A 14,096-nucleotide genomic window follows, 5' to 3' on the forward strand; every position below is an offset into this window, starting at 1 on the left:
AAATCCAATTAAAAAAAACCTGTGGATGGACTTGAAGAGAGCAGTCCATCGCTGCTCACCCCGAAATTTGACTGAACTCGAACAATTCTGCAAGGAGGAATGGGCAAATATTTCCCAATCTAGGTGCGCGAAGCTAGTAGAGATCCAAACAGACAGATGGCTGTCTTTAAAGCAAAAGCAAGCTCTAAGTGGATATGATCACTTACCCTGTTATTGTAGTTTTTCATCTTTTATACATTTTTGGAACTGTTGCCTTATTTCATTAATTGAATGTTGTAAGGCAAACTGTGTAAATTAAGTTGGATTTTTTTTAAAAGTTTTTTTATGGGTTTTGATTTCAGGCTGTAAGAAAAAAATTGACTTCCAAAGGGGTACGATGATTTTCCATAGGCACTTTATGTCCAAATTCAAAGATAAAAAGAAGGTAATATAGTAACACGCCCCCTTCTTTGAGAACTTCAAAGAAGTATGTATAGAGCACTATCTAGAGATATAGAAATATAGATGTTATTTTCAGCCACCACTTCAATACTGTGCTATTAAATTTAGCCCGTTCTGTGTTCCAATGAAATATTTAACGCTTATATTTCTAGTTTTTAAAAGTACATATTCTGATTCCCGTATAGGGTACAACAGAGCTTAAGTCCCTTTGCTGCAGGGGCTTAAGGCCCCCCCATAAATCACACTGTTTTTCTTAAATGGGTGGAACAGATTTGTCAAGAAGGATGTTTAAAGTGGTCAGTCACATTGACTGATCCAATCACAATGGACATTTATTTGCTCATAGAATTCTTGAGATGTTATAAAAGTGTCATACAGGAAACGGTGCACCCTTTTCTGAAGTGGTTAATTTCAATATGCATTCTCTTAATAGCATCTTGATGTCTAAAAAGTATTTCCATAAGTTGACCAATTTTGTCATATAACTATTGCCCCTATTTCCACATTGTATCACTATAAACACAATGAAAAGAGGCTGCTTAGTGCAAAAGCCTTTGCATTATAGGCAAATCTAACAAGAATAAATCATCTCTAAACGCCCACTTCACCGCGGGGGCCGCGAGGGTGACCCAACGCGAGAAAATCCCCTCTGACAACTCGGGTTTACATGCACCTCCCCCTCAAATCAGCGTCTCTCTGCTCTCATCCTCAGGTAAAAGATGATGCTGTGATGGATTTTCCTCTTCTGCTCTCATGCTTTCAGTCTGTGCGCAGCCTACAGGCAATGCGTGACTCCATCGGACACAAGCTTTCAAACCAAAGAACACTGCTTATCTGTCTGATATACAGCGACAGTATCCTTTATATATAAAACATAGGTTATCTGAATAATAGTAGCAACATTAGTGTTAACAGATTGTTGGATAAAACCCCGTTTAAAATAAAAGCCACATGTATCATTTGCAAGATTTAGGTGCGCAATAAAGGTACACATTTGGCACAATAAACAAACTATTGTCAGTAAAAAATATATATATTAAATACCTTTCGATTTTTGCAATGAAATAATAAACGCACACTCAAACTACACCGAATAAACAGCACAAGCAACTCACCAGATCCATCAGTATCCTCATCTTTCCTCGCAGTATTTACATCACCTTCACCCTTCATTGGCTCAAGGTGCGAATTTGCGTTTTATCTTTCTAAGTAGATGTAGATGTAGTTGAAGTTGTGTCGTGTTCGTGGTGCGGCTAGAGAGAAATATGCCTCCACGGTCGTTTGTAGAGTATTTACATAAACTCGAGGAGAGGATTGAATACGTGCGCCTCGGCAAATGGGTTTTCGTCTCACCCACCAGCCGTGGCTCTACACACATCTCTACATCACTGCCAACCTCACAACCAGTTGAATGCTCGGTTTATCTCATCCTGCATTTTGTCTCTACGCTGTTAAGAAATTACAGTATCTGTTGTGCGCTTATACAGGCTGATTTTCTCATGCACTTTGAGTTTTTCCTTCAAAACAGTCCGCCAAGTGTAAATAGAGCAATTTATATGGGGCTATCCCGTCCCTCTAAGCCAAGGATAGGGTTAAACGAAGTTATTTAATTCCCTTAATGGGATAGTTCATCCAAAATGGAAAATTCTCTCATCCTTTGCTCACCCTCATACCAGAAGTACGACTTCCTTTTTTTTTTCTTCTGAATGTTGGCCAAAACTTTCAAGGTTCAAAAAGCACATAAAGGCAGCATAGAAGTAATCCATAAGCCTCCAGTGGTTAAATCCATATTTTCAGAAGCGATATGATAAGTGTGGGTGAGAAACAGATCAATATTTAAGTCAGTTTTTTAAATTATACATTCTCCTCCCTGCCCAGTAGGTGGCGATATGCACAAAGAATGTGAATCGCCAAAGACAAAAGAAGAAGACTGTGAAAGTAGAGATTTATAGTGAAAAAGGAATTAAATATCGATCTGTTTCTCTCCCACACCTATCATATCTCTTCTGAAGACATGGATTAAACCATGGATTACTTTTATGCTGACTTTGTCTCATTTTTGGAGCTTTTGGAGTTCTGGCCACCATTTGCTTGCATTGTATGGACTTATAGAGCGGAGATATATTTTTAAAAACCTTAATTTGTGTTCAGCAGAAGAAAGAAATTCATAGATATCTGGGATGGCATAAGGGTGAGTAAATGAGGAGAGAATTTTCATTTTTGGGTAAACTATCCCTTTTAAAAAAAATCTTCATGCCAACTAGTTTCCTACAAAATAAGCTACTTTAAGTAGTGCTACTAAAATACTTGGTATTAGCCACCACTGTACAAATAAAAAATATGCTAAAAAAAAAAAAAACATAAAATAAATAAATGTTTTCCTATGAAAACGTGCAAGAGCAACTGTACGTCTTTGAGCTCTGCGCCATGTGTTGCTGTTTTTTCAGCGTCTCATGCAGGAACGCCATGTTTTTAAGATACCGTGACAAGTTAAAAGAATTTAAGCTGTTAAAAACACTTCTGGAGACACCAGCGTTCAACACTATACACCTTATTCACATATAAGTCGCCATATCTTATTTTTGATGGGAATGAAAACGAGGCTGTGAGGGACAGACTCTCTTCAATGGCATGCATTGTATAAAGCTGTGTAATAAAGTTCAATGGAAAGGAGGATGCGAGAACCGGCTTAACAATATAAATAATAGTTTAATGATTAACTTAAAGCCGTCTCCGGTTGCCTTTATCCCTCTCGAGCTTGATCAGCCTGATTAGGGGCCAGAGGTGCAGAATCACGGCCCAGCCCCGCCCTCCGCCCTGCCAAAAGCTGTATAAACATTCTAGACCACATCTTATTTTCCACAACTCGTGTTTTCTTTTTTTTTCTTTCAATGTTTTGTCAGCGGAACAATCGAAAACCACTTTAAAAAAACAATACAACCCATTAAAGAGATATACTATGGTGCGTTCAGACAACTCATTAGTCTGAATTTTCAAAATGTCTACTTTCTACTGGAATGCCGCCCGAAGACGGACATCCGACTTGTGAAGTAGGGGTTGATCGATCTACACTGACTTCAGCGTCATTTGAAGTCAATTCAAAAAACGGTGGCGACCAATGAGCATAAACCGGAGCTGGGTTTTTGTGAATCATAAAAACAAACGTTTAAGAAATGTATGAACATGCAATATACAATAAATATACAAGAGTATGTTAAGGAGAATTGTTTGTGTATCAATCAATGCCAACATTTTCCCCTATTGTGCTCATTAAATAGCAACTAGATAGCCAGCTAGCTAGCATCTGGTAGGCTGTACATGTGACCGTGATGTGTGATTGACTGAAACGCATTGAAGTCGGAAGTGGGAAAATTCAACTCGGATAATCTCCAACATAGTCTGGAATGCAGCATGAGTCTATCCTTCACAGCCTCATTTTTATTCACATCAGATATTAAAGATGGCCCTGCATTTTTTGTTTTTAGCACAAGAACATGTTTGTGTGAGCGGCTCCTGAGGGCATTTGAGACATGACATCCACTTTCAACAGATGTTTAAAGGTGCACTCAGTAACTTTTGTCTTTGTGTCATCTTGGACTTACACTGACACCTAGTGGCTTGGATGCAGCATCAGATGCCATTGTAGAAATGTAGTGTTCACAGTCAGTCATGATTACTTTAATCAATGAATAAAAGTGTCAAATAACAGGACGGTTACTGAGATTAAGCAAGTAGTATTCGGCTGGTCATGTGATTCTAACATGGCAGCCCCCATGTGTGGACCCTCTCCATGTAGAATAAAACAGCTTTTATAAGGTTACTGATATGACTGAAGTCTTCATTTTAATGTGAGTGCTCATGATTTCATATATATATTGCACAAGTACAATTCATGTCTTTAGGAGTTAAACTTTTTCATGAGGAACAAATTACTGAGTGCACCTTTAGAAGCCATTTTAACCATTTAGGGTGTGACGTTACACCCAAACCACCATGGATTGACACTTACTCATAATTATATATGACTGTCGTTTTTATATGGCATTGTATTTTTATTATTATTTATGGCAGCCTAAACTCAACATGACTGATGAAACAGGTGATGCATCAAGTCGCCTCTGGGATTTCTATACTATCTTCTACTGCCGTGGACAGATATGTAACTCTATCATTTAAAATCAATGGGAAGGAGAAATGTAAATATAAATTATTTTACCCTTCACGAATGTCAGTGTCTATCAACCACCTTTCTGCAACACTTATGAAATAGGCTACTAAAAATAGGACCCTAAAAATAATACAATGAATAACATAATGAAATAGGCTAATGATAAATAAAAATAATGTAAAATGCTAAATATAACCTATAAATAACCATTATATAGCATTTTTTAAAGTTATTTTTAGGTTGTCACACAAAAACCTTTATGCAAAGTTTTGGGAAGATTAGTTTATGGTTATATAAAAAAAAAAAATTAAAAACAACGTTCCTTGAACGTTAGGATTTGGTTCCCCAAAATACAATCAAATAAGAACCATAAACTAAAATGTTAGGGTAAGGTTTTGTGTTTGCTGGTTTCGTCCATCAAGGGGGTTAGTTTAAAAAAAAAAAAAAATTTCTCCCAAATTGCCCAATTCCCAATGCACCCTAAGTCCTCGTGTTGGCGTAGTGACTCGCCCCAATCCAGGTGGCAAAAGGACGAATCTCAGTTGCCTCCACGTCTGAGACTGTCAATCCGCGCATCTTATCACGTGGCTTGTTGAGCGCGTTACCGCGGAGACGCGTGGAGGCTTCACGCTATTCTCTGCGGCATCCACGCACAACTCATCACGCGCCCCACCGAGAGCGAGAACCACATTATAGCGACCACGAAGAAGTTACCCCATGTGACTCTACTCTCCCTAGCAACCAGGCTAATTTGGTTGCTTAGGAGACCTGTCTGGAGTCACTCAGCATACCCTGGATTCAAACTCGCGACTCCAGGGGTGGTAGTCAGCATCAATACTCGCTGAGATACTCAGGCCCCCAGGGGATTAATTTAGTATGTTTTTAAAGTAGGAATACTTTCGATAAAAGCGTATGCCAAATGCATAAATGCATAAATATAGGAACGATAACTATAGTAGCCTATTTGTGATATTTTGGCTGGAACTATAGTCATGGTAAATCTAATTGTTTGGGTTTGTCCGTTTTATTAATTACTTTTGTTACTTTTTTAATTGGAGAACGAACAGTTGATAATTTTTAGCTAAGTGTACCTATATGTACAGGTGCATCTCAATAAATTAGAATGTCATGAAAAAGTTCATTTATTTCAGTAATTCAACTCAAATTGTGAAACTCTTGTATTAAATAAATTCAATGCACACAGACTGAAGTAGTTTAAGTTTTTGGTTCTTTTAATTGGGATGATTTTGGCTCACATTTAACAAAAACCCACCAATTCACTATCTCAAAAAATTAGAATATGGTGACATGCCAATCAGCTAATCAACTCAAAACACCTGCAAAGATTTCCTGAGCCTTCAAAATGGTCTCTCAGTTTGGTTCACTAGGCTACACAATCATGGGGAAGACTACTGATCTGACAGTTGTCCAGAAGACAATCATTGACACCCTTCACAAGGAGGGTAAGCCACAAACATTCATTGCCAAAGAAGCTGGCTGTTCACAGAGTGCTGTATCCAAGCATGTTAACAGAAAGTTGAGTGGAAGGAAAAAGTGTGGAAGAAAAAGATGCACAACCAACCGAGAGGACCGCAGCCTTATGAGGATTGTCAAGCAAAATCGATTCAAGAATTTGGGTGAACTTCACAAGGAATGGACTGAGGCTGGGGTCAAGGCATCAAGAGTCACCACACACAGACATGTCAAGGAATTTGGCTACAGTTGTCGTATTCCTCTTGTTAAGCCACTCCTGAACCACAGACAACTTCAGAGGCGTCTTACCTGGGCTAAGGAGAAGAAGAACTGGACTGTTGCCCAGTGGTCCAAAGTCCTCTTTTCAGATGAGAGCAAGTTTTGTATTTCATTTGGAAACCAAGGTCCTAGAGTCTGGAGGAAGGGTGGAGAAGCTCATAGCCCAAGTTGCTTGAAGTCCAGTGTTAAGTTTCCACAGTCTGTGATGATTTGGGGTGCAATGTCATCTGCTGGTGTTGGTCCATTGTGTTTTTTGGAAACCAAAGTCACTGCACCCGTTTACCAAGGAATTTTGGAGCTCTTAATGCTTCCTTCTGCTGACCAGCTTTTTAAAGATGCTGATTTCATTTTCCAGCAGGATTTGGCACCTGCCCACACTGCCAAAAGCACCAAAAGTTGGTTAAATGACCATGGTGTTGGTGTGCTTGACTGGCCAGCAAACTCACCAGGACCTGAACCCCATAGAGAATCTATGGGGTATTGTCAAGAGGAAAATGAGAAACAAGAGACCAAAAAATGCAGATGAGCTGAAGGCCACTGTCAAAGAAACCTGGGCTTCCATACCACCTCGGCAGTGCCACAAACTGATCACCTCCATGCCACGCCAAATTGAGGCAGTAATTAAAGCAAAAGGAGCCCCTACCAAGTATTGAGTACATATACAGTAAATGAACATACTTTCCACAAGGCCAACAATTCACTAAAAATGTTTTTTTTATTGGTCTTATGATGTATTCTAATTTTTTGAGAGAGTGAATTGGTGGGTTTTTGTTAAATGTGAGCCAAAATCATCCCAATTAAAAGAACCAAAGACTTAAACTACTTCAGTCTGTGTGCATTGAATTTATTTAATACACAAGTTTCACAATTTGAGTTGAATTACTGAAATAAATGAACTTTTCCACGACATTCTAATTTATTGAGATGCACCTGTATATACTGTACATTATGCAACCAAACATTTTGCAAGGCATATCTCCCATATCTCTCTTGATTATTGGGGGGGTTACCTCCCCCCCCCCCCCATCCCACCCCGAAATCTACGCCCCTGATTGCGCCTCTATAGAGAATTAAATCTGCACACGATTGTCTATCTAATCAGTACTTTATAATGATCAGCTGAGGCGCTCAACCTCAAGTTCCTTCAGTTTTGAACAGCTGACACTAGCATCAAATTCCGCACTGTGCAGTTTACTTTTTGTAATTTAACTAATTGTTTTGTCACCTGGCTCGAGACAGGACTGTATTTGGTGTGTTTAAAGCGAGAATAAGATTAAACAAGTTTAAATTATGCTGGAAATCGTTAATGTTGGCAACTTGATCATAAATTAAGACTCAAGACAAATACTAAAATTGATCAGCGTCACTTCGGAACTTCAGAAAAGAAGAAGATAGTTTATGAAAATTGTTCATCTTACGTGAGCTGAGGCTGAAAATCGCTCCAGCACTCCCGGTCGCTCCGTCTGACTGTTTGCTCACCTGGTGCAGCACTTTGTTTATCACTTAACCACTGCAGGACATGTAAATTGCTTTCCTGCTCACAACTTCCAAAGAGCTAAGTCTTAACCATTTAAAGGGTCATACTTTTTAGCATAAAATTCACAGTGCGATGGACAAAATGCAACTTAGAGCTTACGTGTGGAAAGCGCGTGCAGAGCGCTGGTATGACGTATTCAAAGGTGTTTCCCTGTTCTTATCACTGTAGATCCGGAATGTGGGCAGGGTACTCTCTAAACCTCATATTTACAGTTTTAATGAATGGGTTAAGTGTGTTCTTCAAGGACACTGTAGAGAACACGAAAACACAAGTAAAGACGTAATGTGTACGAACACAGTTTCCCTGTCTTGAACCTGTGACAAGACTTTGATGTAATTTACCTTCTGCATACTTTGGCAGATTTGAAAGCATGGTTTATTTTCTGAAGTGAACTGATTAGTATTTTTCTTTTTCCTATCACTGAAAAAAATGACTAGTAAGATTTACTTAATTTTTATTTTTATTAAAGTGAGTAAATTTAGCTTAAACATTTCAGTTAATACAGTAACTTTTACTTACAAATCGGATGTACATTTTGTCAATTTAAATGAACTTTTTAAACTTTCCTTATAAGTTTAATAATGTACAAAATGACAAACGGAAGCCACAGGGAAGGTTAATGCATGCTATGTAGTCTATTGGACAACATAAACTTGCACTAAAAGAACAAGAGACAGGCCTGCGCGCGCACACCTCAACCAGGGGCGTCACTTTGTTTTAAAAAGTGGTGGGGACCCTTTTTATTAAGGGGGAGGGGGGTTGTGACTTCACAAAGTGGCAAAACTCATGAATATCATTTAGGCTATGTGCAGATAATGGAAAATAATATTTTACTGTTTTGATATAGTCATTTGTTATGACCAATTTGACCAATAATTATGACCAATTTAAGCATTCCAATAAATATTTTGCATCATATTTTTTTTCTTCCCTTTTTCTCCCAATTTGGAATGCCCAATGTGCTTTTAAGTCCTTGTGGTTGTGTAGTGATTCACCTCAGTCTGGGTGGTGGAGGATGAATCCCAGTTGCCTCCATGTCTGAGACAGTCAACCCGCACATCCTATCACGTGGCTTGTTGAGCGCGTTGCCACAGTGACATAGCGCGTGTGGAGGCTTCACACCACCCACCGTGGCAACCACGCTCAACTCACCACGCGCCCCACCGAGAACAAACCACATACTCCATGTGACTCTACCCTCCCTAGCAACCAGGCCAATTTGGTTGCTTAGGAGACCTGGCTGGAGTCACTCAGCACACCCTGGGGTTTGAACTAGCAAGCTAACGAACTCCAGGGGTGGTAGCCAGCGTATTTTACCACTGAGCTACCCAGGCCCCAATATTTTGCATCAATAGTTTGAGAACTTGATCCATACTGTGCATCTAACACTATTAGTACTGGGATTTTGATAGTCAGTGGATAAATGCATGGATTAGAAGAGCTTTAGCTAGATTGTTTCAAAGGTCTCATGGTAAACTTTTCTTCTCTATAGGAGCGAGTAGAGCATAGATCGCCCATCTGGATGCATGAGAGAACGTCAGTCCCCGCTGTCACTCAACTCCACTAATAACAGCCGCACTGAGGACTCATCATAACATAAAAAATAAACTCCAGCATTGGATCGGCACTTATTATAACACGCATGAATAAATAGAAACTCCTTACACTTTCCTGATGAAGCTATTTCAAAAAGTGGTGGGGACAAAGTTGGCAAAGGCAAAAAGTGGTAGGGACATGTTCCAACTGTCCCACGCATAAATTACACCTATGACCTCAACACCTGCTGCGCAAAACAGAATGACGGTAAAAATCAAAAGGTACTTTTTTTGATCATGAACGGACAATTTTGAGTAGAAAATGAACTTCAGAATTCACAAAGCAAGAAGTTACCAAACGAAACAGCAAAATTAAGAATAAAATTGGTGTAAATAAACTTTCAAACAGTGAAACCATGCTAGCTTATTCATTCTTTAAACCTGGTGCATGCCAGGTTTACACTTCGAAAATTTAAGTAAAATGTACTTATTTTATTTACTGTGAGATTTACTCAAATTAGGGAATACATATGACATGGTTTTCTACTTTAAGAATGATAAATGATGATGCATTATAAAGATAAATAACAATCATGAATAATATTTACTTATAAGCTAGAGAATTTAAGTACAAATGTCGAATTTACTTAATATATTCAAGTTCACGCTTTAACTTATTCAATGTAGAAAGCACTTAATCTATTCTGCTACATTTACTTCACCACAAAATAATTTTTTTCAGTGTATTAAATTTTGGGCACCCTTTCAGTCCTACAGATGCTACTCATATCCAGCTTGCAGTCTGTCTTCTTGCTTTTTCATAAATGGTCTTACATCTCATATTTTTACACATGGACGTAACCAATTCTGAATATTAGAGTGAATGTGGCCCTGGTTTTCAAAAATGTAAAGCCCTTTCAGTATTTGTTAAGGTAAGTTTGTGGTTTATTTTAACCTACTTTTGATGCATAAATGGTTTCTTGGTACTAATATGAATGTATTTATTTCTTTAATGATACAGTATTTTTTGTGCCACATAACTCCAAATAAAGCATAATAGATACACCCCGTTGTCTTAACATTTGGCAAGGTGTTCATCTAGGCTATAAATGCTTCTCCTTCCTGTCATTTGCTAACTGTGGCAAATCAAACCACAACACTTGGTTCCCAAATGCTTATGGCTTATTTGAGGGTTGTGTCGCATACTTTGACAGTTATTATGAGAACGGTCCGATGACTTGTCCATATACTGTAGATCGCATTTGCACATAGAGTGCAAAACTACCAAACCTGGTTCAAAAGTTTACGTCTTCGTCTCTACTAGCCATTATTCTCTCTTTTATGTTGTGGCTTGGTTTCAAATGACTCGGTGTGGGAAAAACCTTGTTTCCTCATTTGTTTTCAGGGGTTAACAATGCTAGTTGTGTCCCACCCCAAGTGTGAAGCTGATTAAATTAACAAGAGTGGTTTACTATGATGGTTAACAACAGGCTGGAATTTAAAGTGATACATAACTGAGGACATTGAGTTTAACTGTAATTGTTGTATTAATGTTTATTTTAACATCTCAAATTAGGGACAATATATAACCAGTATAGTCTCCTCCTACACTCTTATCTCTCTCAAACACTCTCTCTTTCTATATCTTTTCTATAGAATGCCGTTAAAGTGCACTCCTAAACATACAGTGGCCCCTAAAAGTGTGGCACATTTAAAATGTATAAATGTTATTACATCATATTATGTTGCATATGCAAACAAATGATGCTAGACCCACCTTTTCTCTGAAGTAATGCTGCCATCAAGTGCACCTGGTAAGCTCCTATGTTCGACTTAAGCAGTCATTAATATGACGTGTCGTGCATTCAGGTTGGAAACAAATGACAGAAGTATCCTAAACAAACAATGGATGACCTGACAAGCTCTTGTTGTACTAGTGGATAATCATATCTGAATACATCTGCATCATTTTTACAAAACACATATGATTTATTTATTCAAATAACGAATTTGCATAAAGTAAGCCAGATGAGAAAATTGCATCATTAGCTTTATAGTGGTTGAATATTACCTTTGTCGTACACAACACCTTAATATTATTGAATTACAAGTCTGAAAATTAAAATAACTTTCAAAGCAGAGTTGTTTTCAGCCAAAATCACAAATCAGGTATCACAGAGAATTACACGTTTACCAACTGGTAAATATAAGTTCACTGAACTCAAAATTATAATATTTCCAAATACAGTTGAAGGCATTTTTGCAATCACTTTTAACCAACTGGTCCCAATGTGTGTGTGTTTTTTTTAAGTGAATGTATGATGTCAGAAAAGTATCTTTCTTATAATAAAATTATCTTCCTGTTCTTCACAAAATGCTATCTTATGACATCAAAACACTTTAACTAGTGCATAACGATACATTTTAACGTTTGCATCACCTAACTAACTACATTTACAAGCTTGTTTGCATGTAAACAAGTAGCTTGGTAGCTCAACTGATAGAGCAATGCATTTCAATGCAAAGGACTAGGTGTGGGAGTCCTGAAGAGCATGCGAGTTGACACGTGAGCCGAAATTGTCATAGAAGCACCACAAGAATTACATGGTTGCTTCAGCAAATTAATTTTCCATCTTGCATTTGCTTTATATGACACTATCGCTAGGTTTAGGTTTAGGGTAGGGAGGCAGGTTTTGTCGATACAAGATTAACCTTCTCTGTTTGGGAGAAAGCTCTGTTTTAGCGGCACAGTGGACATTTAAACTCGGAACTACCACGATACGTCTGAGGAAATGCGCAATATCATTTAGTAAAAATGTTGCCACGGTCACGTAATTTTTGTTATCTTTGTGAAGTGGATTGGGGTGGTATCTCTTTACCTGCTGGTTGCATCATCTCAAAGCTGGATCTCTCTGTGAACTCTCTTCCTTTCTTTCCTTTTGATCAAAACGTCTGAATCACTGAGAAGTGAAATCCAGTCAACAGAAAAATACACTTGTCTATAAATCTTCATTGCATATCTGTGTAAATGAGTGGATGCTGGACTGCTTGTCCCTTAGCCTGAGTGGGCAGTCTCAGCCCTTGGTGGGATATATGCACTGATTTTGAACAACCCTCCCCTTTGCCACAAACAAATCATCATGAGGAACCAGTAAATCAGTCTCATGGACCAGTAAAGGGTTGGTCAACTAACAGTATGTCTTTTTAATTCAGTGAAACACCCTATCATGCCAAAAAAAAAAAAACTATAAATAAAAATAAAAATCACAAAAAAGCAACCCAAAATGATCCAAAAGACTTTCTTTATTCTGTGGAACACAATAGAAGATATTTTGTGCACACTGCACTTTTACATACAACAAAAGCATGTAGTGATTAGGGTCTGTCAAGCTCAAAAAATAAATAAATAAATAAATAAATAAAAAAATAAATAAAAAAAAGCACCATGAAACTAGTCCAGATGACTCTGACTTTGTGTGAGGAAAAGACTAAAATGTAATTTGTAAAAACCTTCCTGTCTGTTCAGTTGCTTTCAAAAATGTGCACACCACCCGTTTTGACGTTACAGAGCACGTTTACATGCACAATTTTATACGATTAATAAGTCGACAACATGTAAGATCATGTAAACACCTTAAACTGTGTTCCTTTATTGGTATAAGATCATAAACGTTTTAAGTATAACCTTTAAGTATATATTTTGACGCCAAAAGCAGAGAATAACCCCATCAAGTCTTGCGATTTACTCGCATTGTTGGATTTTTTGAATAAGCACATTTTTGGAAGTTATCAGCTCTTTGACATTTATATTTCATGTGAACAGGTGTTGCTCATATGCCACATTTTAACTTATAACTTCACGAAAAATAAACAGAACATAACATATCACATACAGTTACTTAGAGGAGGTGATTATCTTTCCAGCGAGCCCACACACAACGTAATCGGTTGCATAGATCATTAGATAATCCACATGAAGCACAATGTGCATATGGCTATAAACATGTTATCTTTCCTGAATCAGATGATGTCATTGGAATACTAAACAAATCGGATTGGCTCAGATCGGTGCAAAAATCATCCATATTTGGGCAGAGGGACATGTGACTGGTGACTTACATATGGCCAGGAGATCGCGCCAAGTACATGACACAGACTCAATGATGACTCAAATGGCACAGAATGAACCTCATTCTGTGAAATCTCAGTACTAAATTTGTGTCTCCATGCTATGTAAACCTTTAGTCATCGTTGTTTTTGCATGTGTAATTAGTTCTTTTGTACAATTATTATGTTTTATTTGGTTGGAGAGGCTTTTGGACTCTTGGAGATGTTTTTGGACACTAGGATAAATTATTTTGTATTGCTATAACTTTTGATTGCTTTATCGTATCAACACAGAATTTTACTCAGATACAGGTGACATGATTGGGAAAAAAATAAAAGTTTTTCAGAGCCACCTTATTTACACTGAGGTATATCGTTTCAAATCAGAAAAATATGAAGAAAAAAAAAGTTTTTTGTCTCAAGTTCTCAAAAAAAGTGATTTGTTTTAGCAGTTTCTTAGGCTGAGAGTCTCAGAATTTATCATAATTTATATCATTAAAAATGTGAAAGTTTTTTTTTAAATGATACCAAACACTTGACCCTCCTTGTTTATTTA

At 37.7% G+C, this 14,096-nt stretch overlaps 1 protein-coding gene across 3 annotated transcripts in view; it reads right to left on the minus strand.

Moving 5' to 3' along the window:
* Positions 1-12,482, minus strand: part of LOC127411963 (anoctamin-1-like) — a 79,626-nt gene extending 67,144 nt beyond the window's left edge. For 2 of the 3 annotated variants that reach the window (XM_051647936.1, XM_051647935.1), the window contains exon 1: positions 1,557-1,832. In XM_051647936.1, coding sequence (XP_051503896.1) covers positions 1,557-1,614 — 58 coding nt within the window. In that variant the 5' untranslated portion in view covers positions 1,615-1,832. Of the gene's footprint in view, positions 1-1,556; positions 1,833-12,312 lie in introns of those variants that run through there. The other variant, XM_051647939.1, reaches the window with a different exon arrangement.
* Between the last annotated feature and the right edge of the window lie 1,614 nt (positions 12,483-14,096).

The sequence above is a fragment of the Myxocyprinus asiaticus genome, chromosome 2, assembly GCF_019703515.2.
Source record: "Myxocyprinus asiaticus isolate MX2 ecotype Aquarium Trade chromosome 2, UBuf_Myxa_2, whole genome shotgun sequence".
NCBI classification, from domain to species: domain Eukaryota; kingdom Metazoa; phylum Chordata; class Actinopteri; order Cypriniformes; family Catostomidae; genus Myxocyprinus; species Myxocyprinus asiaticus.